Genomic DNA, 13,910 nt, shown 5'->3' on the forward strand with positions numbered 1-13,910 from the left:
TATACGAAAATTACATCTATTCCATAATGAATGTGTTCCATTTTCAGTAAAAATAAAAAAAAATAAAAAACCCAATTCTTTATATCTAACTAATACCATTATTTCGAATCCTATACTCCAAAGATGTAGATTTTTCGATTATTTTAAAGTAACAAAACGGTTCTTATAAATTATTCTCGTTATATTTTACCTTTTGAAATCTTATTCATTTCTGAAGAGTAGTGGTAACTCCAGAATATTTTGTTCATTTCATAGAAAATTTTATCTAGGGAATGTATAGGAACGTTATTTTTTACCTAGCTAGATATTTTCTGTTGAGTCTAGATGAGATCTGTCGATAGAGGCTGCTCTAGGGCTAACCTCTGTATAAACACAGTTCTCCTGCTCATGACAGCTTCTTTAGAATGTGGTTCTGGTTTAACATGTCTACACTTTTCTTCAATATTTGTCAACACACCATAGCATCATAAACCAATTTACTATATTTTATTTATTAAAACTATTGTTGACTTGGAGAATTTAGTCATCTTGACTAGTCCTAACCATGATCGTTTACATCTCTATTAGAACTATGTATATTGGATTGTGCAGCAGTGGTTTATGTTTATTCCAACTCATTATCTGTTGAGGCCATCAGGCATACACCATAAAACAGGAAATTAAAAATACCGTTTTTATCCATTAGAGGAAGGAATATAACCGAGAGGGTAAACTATGAGGAAAGGTGAAACCATAAAGGCGGAGCCAATGTTGAACTGCGAGGGCGTGGTACAAGAATGGTTTACTATTAATCTTAACGTGAACCTGAGCTCAGAGGGTGTGGTCAATTCTCCTCTGGTTTGCTTCACTTTCCCATTGAAGGAGAGTAGAGTATGCCACTACTTGTTTATATGAGGTTTGAAGTTTATTTTTAATTATCTGTTTTATGTCTATGAAACAGTATTCTAATTATTAGCGAAGATTTTTTTTTTTTATTCGAAACGTTTCCCTTTTTGGTAGACGTCTACCATTGTTTAATGTCCAATATTAGTTGAGGAGGAATTGATTTTTATTTTTTTTTAGTAAATAGGTTATTTTTGGGAAAAGTTATTATTTTAATGTGAAAATAAGAATTATTGGCAAGATTATTGCATCATCCAATTATATCCATCCAACTGATGGATAATATTTATTTTTATGATTGTGAATCTTTGGTTGTTACCAACATCCTCTACAATTATTTCTTTTCTTTTATTTCTAGATGTCCCGTTCCCGCCATCTCACAAGCTTACCGCTTCGGAAGTGTTCGAAGGGCGGACGGGGAAGCCGCGGCCGGACGTGCTGAAGCAGCACTTTATGGCCGAGGGCAGAATCGACGAGGCGGCTGCCCTGAGGATCATCAACGAAGGCGCAACGCTCCTTCGCTCGGAGAAGACAATGATCGACATCGAAGCGCCCGTCACAGGTATCGTCTTACCTTACAATATCCTAACATAATATGGCTTAACTTAACTCTGTTATTGAGAAGAATCCCGGTGAAGATGGTGTAAGTGATGTTGGTTGGCCAATGTTTCTTTGTGATCGCCAATAAACTTCAAAAGACGAAGCTTCGTACTGTCATCCAACACATAATGTTTGGTTTATATATATATAAATAAGCCAGAAGATAATTACTTTACATATGATAAGATTACATATTATAAATTTGAAGATTGTTAATTAACCGTATGTTACTAAAGACGGAAGATGGTCCGGCGGTTAAAATATTGGATAAAATATTTGTATGCTTCTGTTGCTATAAAAATTCATATTAATGGTTCGTAAGATGGAAATAACGAATACTATCTTTTTTTTCTGTCAGAAATACAACAATGTAGCCAAGCCGTAAGTATGGGCCTGCAATCGGGAGAGATCGGGCGTCCTCGATTTTTTTCCGATTCGAACCTGTCTATATTCTTCCTTTTTTTTCCTTTAGTTATTGATCAATTTTTTTTTTTTAATTTTGGTTTTATTTATTGTTTATTATTGTTCATAATGAGAACTTGTTATTTATTTCAAATTTTAAAAAAAAAAAAACTAATGGAACTTTAGAAGATGATTATTCAAGCATTCGTCATTTCGTGTCGAACAATTTCATTGAGGATAAGACCTATCTAATATTAAGTAAAATTCAATTGAATTCATTCAAAATTATTGGATCCGTTACTGAGAAAATCGAAAAATTGTGGAACATCGATCCAATAAAGTGGCACCGGTCAGTCGATTTGGACGAAAAAGTTGTTCTCACACTCCAGCATACACTCGTCTTAAATTAGTAATTTTAGTTTCGTGTCAATTTTCGTGTGTGAAGTGAAATATGAGATATTTTTCACGATTGCAATATTTCCCCTTAATATATATTTCATTTATAGATAAGTAAAAGTAACAAGACATGATGTTTTCAAGCCATGCAAAGTAGACGTTAGTGATTAATGAATAGTTTTCTTACTATTCAACTACTTTTTTTTTTTTTTTACGCCACCCGAACCATCTTCAAAAATAAATAGGAAGAACTAGTTGCACAAGTGTTGAAGTGAAAAGAAAATACGTTTTGATTCGTACCAACCTTATACAAATACCTTTTTCCGTGGCGAACGGGATCACTAATATTTATTATAGTTATTATTATTATATTATAAAAGTATTGTATTTAATAAAAAGCCGCTAAGAAGCTCTGAATCACTGAATTCCATCTTGGCACATGCTAATGCTACTTGACACAATCTCACCGTTTCGCGATACTGCACTACTTTTGTTTTTATTTTTTAACAGCCCCTTGAACAGTATATACCTTATTTTATCTGCAATCAACATTATTCTGCCACTTATTGTTACGTTTGTTTATTTCCGAAACAATTCTGCTGGTGAAACATTAGTATCATTCTTGATTTAAAGCCCATCAATTGAGAAACAGGTTTGTTATTCATTCAGTCCACAGCTGTCATCTGTCGGGGAACCAATCCATCGCTCATAGTAGATTGCGAAAACGCCTTTTCAAGTTGAGTATTTCGAGACAGCTGGTAGACCCACCCTCTTCTGAGCTTACTATATTTAGCACCAGACGATACTAAGAGGCCGCAAATAGATCGCGGTTCCCACTGACGTAGAATCTGGTCCATAAACAGTTGCAAAGATCAGTAGCCTCTGTAATCGATGTAATGTATTGGTAATTTGTCGATTTCTAAAACATTCCAACGAAGAAAATGATCTGGCATAGTTGTCAAAGGAAGAGTTTTTATTTTTATGACCATTGCTCGATTAAATCAACATTTACAGGGGAGCGCTGTAAAAGTAGGTTTACTCAGAAAATAACAAAAATACAAGAAAGTTTTGCATGCTCTAATTTTTTTTTTTTTTTTTTTTGTAACTTATAAGAATTATTACGTCCTCCCGAAATATTTCATTTAGTCTACCCTGAAAAAAGATTTGGTGGAGAAAATGTCTATTTCAAAATGTTTAACTGTATAAAAAAAAATTAATATATCTGGCATTTCAGAACAATAAATAAATAATTTATTTATTCTAGGCTACGTCCCTTTTAGTGTAATTCCAAAATAATTGTAGATGGGCTTTAGATTTAATAATTAATGCATAATAAAAAATATTGTGAATTATATTAAAAATATGTTTAGGAAGATGGTCAGGGTTGCGGTCAAAGGAGAAACAAAAATAGTTTACAACTATTTATTTTCCTGTATAGGAAGATGGTCAGGGTTGCGGTCAAAGGAGAAACAAAAATAGTTTACGACTATTTATTTTCCGACGTTTCGCCCCACTTTGTAGGGCTTTATCAGGGCTAAAAAGATACAAAATGATACAATGATAAGAATAAAATACAAAGATAAGATACAATGATAAGAATAAAACTAAGTAACATATACAGTTAAAAAATACAGGAGATGTACATAAAACAAAAACAATACGGGGAAGGAAAAAAAAATGAGATTAAATAAACATCATGAAAAAATAATAATTATACATAAATAAGTATATTAAAAATATTTTGAATTAACTTCTGAGTCTTTAAACTGAAACAAATAATAAAAAACATAGACTGGTATTAATAACATATAAACAGAAGTAGTTTAGAAAGCAATATTAATTAAAATTATAAATATCTATAAAAGTAATACTACAGTCTTTATAAAGTCTGATTGTAAGTATGGAAAATCTGTTTCGATTCTAATGGAACTGGATGGGAAATTATGGAACTAGCGGAATTTGAAGGTGGGAAGGGTACTGAAATGGGTGTGCTTATTTTTTCTCGCCTTACTTAAATTTAAATTAAGCAATTATAACAGTTTTATTTGACGTTGTTTAGATTAAATGTTACTTATTAGTGATATTTAGTTGATTCCTCAACAAGGTATTTCAACGGCAATGTTGCGTCAGCCGTAAGACACAGCCTAGTATCTACTACATCTGTAGTTCAGCTCCACAAGTCCCTGATGAATAATGCACTAGGGCTCTCATTATCCCAAATGTACTCATCGGTCATTTCAGCGTTCCACGGTTCTGTGCCGAACTTTTTTGATTTTATTGTTGGAGATGTTTAAATGTTCCTTTTTGTTATCAGTCACCGATATATAACCACAATTTTTTTTATATGCATATATATAAATATAGTAAATACTTAACTACATTTATATGCAGGTAGAAGAAACAGCGACTCAATTACTTAATATGTATAACTATTATCTACGGGTTGCTATTTACAGTTTGTCTCCTAGAGTATCCGTCGACTACTCTGTTCTACCACTCTCTCTAGAATGATTGTCTTGTCTTATCTCTAACACGAGGAGCTATTATTGTGCAGTATGAGAATGTGGGAAGAAGATAGGATCTGGCTGGAAGGGGTTGTTGATAGAAGAGGTGTCGATGAAGGGAGGTTTGAAAGGAAGAACAAACGGCTTCTCCACATCTGGAAATATTTCACTAATTTGAAGTATTTTATGAGATTCTTCTATAAGAGTATTTTATTAAAGTTGAATTGACAACTGGGGCTAAACAAGAGAAAGTTAAACTTATCCTTCATAAAAGGGGTAGAAAATGCAAGGAGGTGTACATGTCAATGGAATAAGATACTTTATTCCTTGAAAGCGATATGTAACAAGTTTTCAGTGTTTTTATTGCTCTATGTGTGGAATAAGCATTTAAACTGTTTATTTATTCATTTTAAAAATATAATTCTGTACCATTACAATCCCTGAAGGGTCAAGGGCGTTGTACTTTGTAAGGAAGTTTCTAGACCAAAGGTTGTGCAAGTATATGATTTGATAAAAATCACGCTTGACGCCAGATTTTTACCCAATTAAGGACACCCACTTTATGAGTCTGGGTGGACCTCGGAGCGCTCCTGAACCCACAGGGTTAACTCACAGCTATAGTGAAACCTAAAATAATCATCTGCCACAGCTGGATTCAAACCCGGATTAGTAACACAGTACCTTACCACAGAGCTACTCGCTCTCACCATTTATGCATATATATTCTCTAATAAATGCATTTATAATGTTACAAGTATCGATTACTACAAATGTCGATAAATCCTTTGCCGTGAGGAATGGGATTGTTCGATATTCCCTACTGCAAGTGGATGAATACTCAGAATATTCAAAGGAGATTGACCCATATTCTCGCCATAGGAAATTCCTTCTCAATGCCTTATGGTTGTATTGAGGGAACATTAATACCTACCTTTCTTCCCACTTGATTCCTTAAACTAACTGCTCCAGTCACTGTAAACACAATGGTTCAGCAGTAACCCCACTCTTGTTTGTATGCTTTCAGTATTCTCTTCCAGGTTTTCCCTCCTTTAATTTCCTTATGTCCATTTAAGATTTCACCCTAATAGTCCAGCTTTTCTCTTTTATATTTATTTATTACCAGATCGGCCTAGTGGGCGGTTTTATAACAATTAGATTTGCTTTTAGCAATCGATGAGTGGGGGTTTAGTCGCGTTTAAAAAAGACACACCTAGCGAATTTACAATGTTATGATTATTGAATAATTTGAAATAAAAAATAAACAAAATTTACGTATAAGAAATAATAATAATTATTATGTAATTGATGAATAAAAAAAATAAAAGAATTAATATTTATGAAATTTATAAAAAATAACTGACCTTAATTACAAAATAATTTTTAGAGAAAAATACAAATAAGATAAATTCAGTGTTCATAGTAGAATTTCTTGCTTTCGTCCTGGCCTTCAGTTTTCGAAATGAAGCTGAATTTCCTGTATTTAGTCAAGTTGATACCATTCTACATATAGTTCTCCGAATCCTTTTAATTCGGATTTTAATGTATCAATGTGCTTATGTTTTATTATTATTATTATTATTTTAAGGTAATCCTACAAACATGTCTCATTTAATTTTTGTACTTGGTTGGCAAGTCATTGATCTAGAGCACCTCACTGATCTAAAGAATAACATGATCTGTTAATTCAGTTACTTATTATTTTATATATATATTTTTTATTATTATTTCAATCAGTTTATTCCTTTTAGTGGAAAATCCATATTGGAAACATCTCGCAACCTGGCAGTGAAGTGTAAGGCTTTGTAAGGTCTTCTCTACTATTTATGAACACTGCATTTTAATATTGGTGACCTGTACTATTGGTATTCACATTTGACTCTCAATCTAGTTAATGAGTATATAAGAAAGGGGATTTGTGCATTATTCACCCACTACACTCACTAAATAACGATAAAGATTCTTTAGGTAAAAAAAAAAGGTAGGTTGTGGGACCGCTGGGTGTAGGGGAGCATTGTGGCGCTTACTCCCCGTCTGCGTTAATGAGTGGGGATGGAGACACAACCTACTTTAGAATGCCCTTCAGGCAATAAAAAGATATTTATTTCTATTATTGTATACATATTTATATTTCTATATTATGTATTTCTACTTGTTTGAGATAATAAAATTAATAGGAGGGTGAGAAAAATAAAATTACGATTCGTTGTTTCCAATCCACTTGACAATGTCCTGATAAGTTCACTTTGGGCTCTATCGATTTTTGACTCTTGACTTAATAAAGGAGAGCATTAAGGATCTCCTTAGCCGAAATATAAACGGACCCCTGAAGGTAGACTGCCAATCAGAGGTCCCATTGAAGTCCCGGACTATCTTCATTAGCCACTTCGGGATTCGGGGCATGGCTCCCTCCTTGATTAGGGACCTCTCCGGTACTCCTAATCAGCGCTGTCTGCCTTTATCAGTCCCTAGCGTGTATCTAACATGTATTATATATCAGATGATTAGTTTGAGCATACCTCTAATTCTCAGCATGCAAAGTCACTTAATATTCTTATTAATAAATTACAGATACTTAAAATATTTTGTAATAAACTAAATTGAAAAAATTAAATTAATCAATTTTGAATAACACTAAATTAATAAACTAACAGTTAATTACTAAATCAAATATACAAAAAAATACAAGAGTTAGTCAATAGGTGAAATTTAATTATGTGTATAAATGTGTAATTTATAGTTTTTCTTTTTTAATTTTACATTTGTCATAATTTTTACCTAAATGAATTTTTGATAGATTGTATTTTATATTTATTTATAAATAAAGCTGGTTACATTTTAAATAGTATTGTTTTATTATCTTTGTATATTTGAAACAAACCAATTTTTTTTTTTTTGTTTTTTTTGTAGCCAGTTATATTTTAGGTAGTATTTCTTTTTTCTCTTTTAAGATTTTTCACTTTTAAGTTTTTCTTTTCTTGTGTAACTCTATTTTTTTTCACTCTCATTTTGTTTGTTACTAAACAAACCCCCTCTATATCTTTATAGGATATAATAAAATAAAATAACTAAATATATTTTATTATTTACTGTTTTTATTTTTTTTATTCAAAATCCTGAAGTACTACCGTTCTTTTTTCTGTTTATCTTAATAATAATTCTTTTACTGCATCCAATGTGATATATTTTGAGGTATTTTTAATTATTTTTCTTTTACATTCATCTCATACCTGAAATTTTGTAATTCTGGAGGTGCTAACCACTCATTCGAAATTTTTCCAAACCCGGAAACATACCGATAGTTTTATTTTTTAAAATTACTTTAACTTTTCATATATAAAATAAAAAATAAATAGCTATTGTAATTAAAAATCCGTCCGTCTGCTAATACCGTCCGTGGCTTGTTACTAAAACTATCGAACCTTTTTTTTTTAAATAAGAATTAGTTCCGAAGTTCTATTATATATCTTCAATATTAGACTTTGTAAAAATAAACTTTTTTTTTAGTGAACAATGTGCATCTCGTTCTCTTTAGTTACACATCAAAAATCCATTGCAGAATGATGTCAGAACTAAAAGATTAAAGTAAATCACCTTCACTTTTGTCTTTCGATAGCGTATAGCTTTCAATCAAGATTTATAATGTAAATATCTATTTTCTATAAAATAAAACGTTTTCAAGGATATTTCCTCCATCTGTTCTTTTTATATAGCCGTACTTTTACATTCCTTTTTTCTTGTTACCTTCAAAATATTTATTTTTACAACCACATTTTCCTTTATTTGCCTGTTTCTAACCCAGAAATCTTTGCCGGTTTTCCCTGGACGCCTATCTCCGTTGATCGCTTTATTTATTTATTTTTTTAGAAAATGTTAAGGGTCCAAGTTCAGAGCTACTAACTCAAAAATTATTTATAAAATCATGAGTGATTTATACTTTCTCTAGAATTTTTTATTAATGTAAACACCATTTTTTAAATCTTTTTATATATATATATATCATAACCGACGTGTCGGAATAATCCGTTTTCAGGATTATTTACAATTTTTAAAAATCTTATCATTAGTTGCAATGTAATAATATTACTATAAATTTTCCTATTTCACAGATAACAGTTGATCTCTATATCTGTATCCGTACACTTTTGTTTCGCCAGAGTAAAAAAAACCAACCTTACAATCAAAAACCTCATTAACAAAATATCTTTGTCGCAATGAATTTAAAGGAATTGAACTTTATACTAATACGTATTGTTTTCATTTCCTTTTAAACATTTACGAAATAAAATTATATGGATACAGACACTGGCAGGAATTCGTATATGTGATGTATAAAAAATTGTTTGTAGAAGATAATACATATTCATGATGTGATCAAAAAAATTTTGCAATTACATCTATTATTTTCTATTGGATTATTAAAAATTATAGGAAACCCTGAAGATGGAGGAGTACTCCAAAACGTCGGTTTGTGTTTTATAAATATAAAAATGAAAAAAGTTTTTAATAGTTTAATATAAAATGTTATGGAAATATGGATTACTAAAGATTATATTCTAAACTTGCACCTTTCCAATGTAGAAGTGTGGTGCACAATACAGAAATAATTCTACGCATTAAAATATATATTTGAAGAAATGAGTTCTGTTTACCGTCGAAGTAATGATATGGAATATATAATCTCTTGCACTTGTCAATTTCAATAACATTCAAAATATTTTGTAATGTTCCTTACGTCAGAAGTTATTTCTCATATCTACCTTTAAAATTTGTTAGTAATTAATATTTTTTGTCCTTTGCTTTGTTGAAGTTAGTCCATTTTTCAATTTAGTTCTTCAATATTCTTCTCAAGCATGCCTCTTCTACTGCAGAGTGTGAGGTGCTTGCTTATAGAGGCGGTTCCATAATCCTCGACTCTGTAGCAGCTGGCCGCGTCTATTCGAGTCAATTCTCTCTTGTCAAACGCTTCCATAATTGCACTGTCCCAAGTGTTTCTTGGCCTTCGCCTCGACCTTCTTCCCTCGACTTTCGTTTTATACCTTATTCTTCCGTTTCATACGACAATCTTTCCTCCTAGGGTGTTTTACATTACCAATCTACTGTGGCTTATTTTCTTCTAATATATGTTAAACTCGTTATACTTCCAGGGTACTTCTCATTTTAGTATTCCTTCTTGTTCCCTGCTATCCTCCTAAGGCACCTTATTTCCATTGCTTAGATTTGGCTTGTGTTTCTTTTCTTTTATGTATTTCTTTACTACAGATTATTATAACATTTTATTTTTTTTTTATAACAATTAATAATGGGTGAGTATAGTCCCGTGTAAAAGAACCCCTAACTATTATCACAGTTTTGTAATTGTAAATTTTAATAAAAATCAATTTTTTCTAAAAAAAAAAAAATAAATAAATATAATTATAAAAATAATAATAACTATGTAATTAAAGAATGAAAGTGAAAAAAAAATAACACAAAACAAATAATTGTCTTCATAATGAAAAAATAATTAGATAAAAAAAATTAATAGTGATAATATATTTGAGGAGAAGATGATTGGGGGTGCGGTCAATAAATAACACAAATTAGTTTTAAAAAAACAAAGAACAAGATAACAACCAACTTTTTTTTATTCATTGGTCGTTATCTTGTTCTTAATTATTAGATCTGATGAAGGCTGGAAATTCTGGCCGAAATTGTTGGCTTTTTCAACTTACTTTCGTTATTTTCTAACCGCACCCAAACCATCTTGTCTTCATATATATTGTCCACGGTCAACTATTTTCTCCTCATTAATAATAATATAATAATAATAAATAAATATAGAGTTATATCAAGGAGTCACATCAGCCTCGGCTTCGACCTTCGGTGTGAGGTTGGATTTTTTATGTTGTAAGCCACTGACTGTACCTTAAACCTTAATGGAACCATTTATTTGTTCCAATTGTAGTTCGAGATGTATATTGACTATTTCTTATAAACCAAAGGACATTAATTTCGATTCTTAGCCTTGTTTTGAAATATTGTCATTTTTTTTAATCTTGAAGGATGCTGGTCCCCAGACTTCAGAACCATACATTACTAATGACCTTTATATTGTTTTGTAAATAATAAGCTGTATCTGGTTTTAATCTATATTTTATATTAACACTAGAATACAGCTAATGCTGCATAGGTTTTGGTTCGTTCAACAATGCTTCTAGGTCTTGAGTTAACAGTTCCGAACTCATTGGCATACATTATTAAGGGAATAAGGTAGAATAACTTTTTTTTACCTTTCAGGTTACTTTTTTCTTTCTCAGAAATCTAGCCTTGTGATTTTCTTCATTTTTTTCTGTCATTTCTCTATCTTTCCAGCCGTTTTCGTTAAAGTATAATGTAGTTAATAATTATTAGTCCAAAAGCCCGATGAAAATAAATCAAGTTATATCGCCCCAATTTTTTATTACTTTGATAGGGAATCAAATTGATGAAAGCTAATAGTCAAAATTGATGTCTCTGTCAACCATAGTTGGGAAAATAAAAAATAGCGTTTGTTGAAAAACGTTACAAAAATTTTTTTGGACCTCTATATCCTTAAGCCTACCTACAGAACAAAAAAAATTAATAGAACGTCATTTAAAGTAGTGCAAATACACTAAAATATGAGCTTAATTGAACTGTTTACGTTCAGTAGTTCCCGAGATACATTTTTTCAAATAACAAGAAATCAAAATTTAATGAATTTATTTTGGCAAATACTATGGAAACCAGTCCTCCAACAAACGGCGTACAGTTGCCTATTATTAGCAGTTTCCATTTTATTCGGCAAAATATTTGTTGTTTTTAGAATATTTAGGATAATTTAAAATGTGCTAAGAAAAATTTCAGTATTGTTGATAGTTTTAAGGATATGGAGCTCTGAATGAAAAATGAGGTAAAGTGTTGGGCTTTTTCTCGATATTTATGTTTTAATGACTTTTACTTTATTCCTTGTACAGTATAGAGGATAACTGAGCCATCTAGTAGAAAATAACGTGGATTTTTTATTTTTTAATCGAAGGAATTCAGAAATGAATTTTTGTGACTTCTTTTTATTCGTCATTACCATCATGGTTGGCAGTCATCAATTTTCACTCTGTACTGTAAATATTTTTCATGAAATTAATCAAAATCTGGGTGAACCTAACTTATTTTTTTCTATTCTATGGTCTTAGACTACAGGTAATATGACCCAAATTTCTTTACTGTTAGATACACTTCCATTGGTCATTTTGGTCCCAGTAAAGGTTATTGTTCCCTAGTTAACCGTTCCTAACTCCGAAGCTAATTACCTCAAACTAATCTTACGATTGACCTTAGATAATAGCCTAGGGATAGTTTTTCCTTGAGCAATTGTTCTATTGCTCACGCTACTCTCATCGTTGTTTAATTAGTTTTGTTTTGTTAATCAATGTTTAACCCCTAAACGCTGATTAGGCAACTTTAGTTGATTGTAAGCTTTGTTAGGATAATTTAGTTGCTATTTTCGATATGTTTGAGGTATCTGGTGTTTCAATATTTATTGAAGATATAATCGATCTAAATAAAATCGATTTTAAGCGTCATTAGGTCCTGTTGTACAAAAAGGTTTGCCAGATATATTGCAGAAAGGTACTATACTAAAATAATAATAGTATTTTCTCCCTGTCATTTATTTATTTCTTAGGATTCTGACATTTGCTAAAATTCATATCTGGAAACATTAACCATCATTTTTTTTTGTCATAAACTCTCTTATATGCCTAATAAAACTTTTTCTTACTAAATAATGCACTATTAATAATATCAATCTCAGAAAAATTTAATTTTTGTTTGTAAATTTTATTAATGAAAACCGAAAAATAAGAGTAAAGTAGTGTAATGTGCATACAGAAAATTAAAATAAGAACAAAATTTCCATAAAATTGATAAAATATAATAAATTAGTAGATTACAAAAAGAATTAAATAAAAAACTGACTTCATATTCTGATTCCGTACTCTCCCAAAAAACTATGTACAAATTAAAAAAAATATATATTTTTTTATATTAATAAAGTGTACATTTAGTTGATTTGAAGGCAATTAAAAGAAACTAAAATATATTCAAACAATTATGTTATAGTCTTGATTGACCTAGGAGAGTCCGATTTGTGCGATTTAGTATTTTGTAACCTTCTTTAATAACTTGTAATATTGTAAACTCAAGTTGATAAGTTTAGTACCCTTGTAGGTGCTATATATATATTTTTTTATTTTTGTGCTCTCAAACTGGATTCACATATAATAATTTTGTGAAAACTTGGTAAATAATGGAAAAAAAACGAAGTTCATTTTTGATTTCAGCACCTCAAGAAATATTTAAACCAAAACGGGTTTCTTTTGAAAAGTGAACCTTTGTTAGCATCGAGGTAAAATTTCACCTGCAGAAATTTAAGGAACATGCGCATTACAGGTTTTGGGAGAGAAAAAGCGAAGCATGGTACAGTTCTGCACAATCGAAAGAGGTTGTTGAAACAGAACTTCTATATACGAATTAATATTGAATGATTACCTTTAACGTTCCAATGCTTTCAGGAAATTCGGTTTCACAGAATTCTTAAGGAAATTCTGATTCCCTTTGACAATTTATAATCCTTCTATTTTCCCTCTGGAAAATTTCACTACCAAATGAGGGAAGGAGCGTTCGATAATTGCGCTCCTGGCACGAGATATAAAATCACTTATTCATAAAGTCAGTTTATTTATTGAGTCAATGCTCAACCTACTCCGTATAAGTAATGAAGTTGGCGTTGTTAGAAAAACTTTTGATTTCTTTATACCTTTATCCTGTGGAATGTCTTCCTCATAATAAAAAAATAATTTTTAGTATAAAAAATGGACTATATATATACATGGTGAGAGAGAAATATTATTAGTTAATTATATATAATGAATTAGTAATAGTAAGGTTGTCCGGGTGGCGGTCAAAAATGGTACTAAAATAACAGTAAAATTTATTAGCAAGTAACGCTTCTATCCACTTGAAAGGCTAAATGAAAAAAAAAAAGATACAAACCTCGTAGTAAAGTATGATAAGACTTTAAAGAATACACCTAGTTGTTATATAAAAAATAATTTATTTATTTATTTA

The 13,910-nt window shown here is 30.7% G+C and overlaps 1 protein-coding gene across 7 annotated transcripts in view; it reads left to right on the forward strand.

Annotated features, from left to right (window-relative positions):
* Positions 1–13,910, forward strand: part of LOC106683726 (serine/threonine-protein phosphatase 2B catalytic subunit 3) — a 222,885-nt gene that overhangs the window by 47,603 nt on the left and 161,372 nt on the right. For all 7 annotated transcript variants that reach the window (XM_067044823.1, XM_067044824.1, XM_067044825.1 and 4 more), the window contains exon 2: positions 1,241–1,444. In XM_067044823.1, coding sequence (XP_066900924.1) covers positions 1,241–1,444 — 204 coding nt within the window. The remainder of the gene's footprint in view (positions 1–1,240; positions 1,445–13,910) is intronic.

This window comes from Halyomorpha halys, unplaced genomic scaffold (assembly GCF_000696795.3).
Source record: "Halyomorpha halys isolate HHAL.00 unplaced genomic scaffold, Hhal_1.1 Scaffold508.1, whole genome shotgun sequence".
Lineage (NCBI taxonomy): Eukaryota > Metazoa > Arthropoda > Insecta > Hemiptera > Pentatomidae > Halyomorpha > Halyomorpha halys.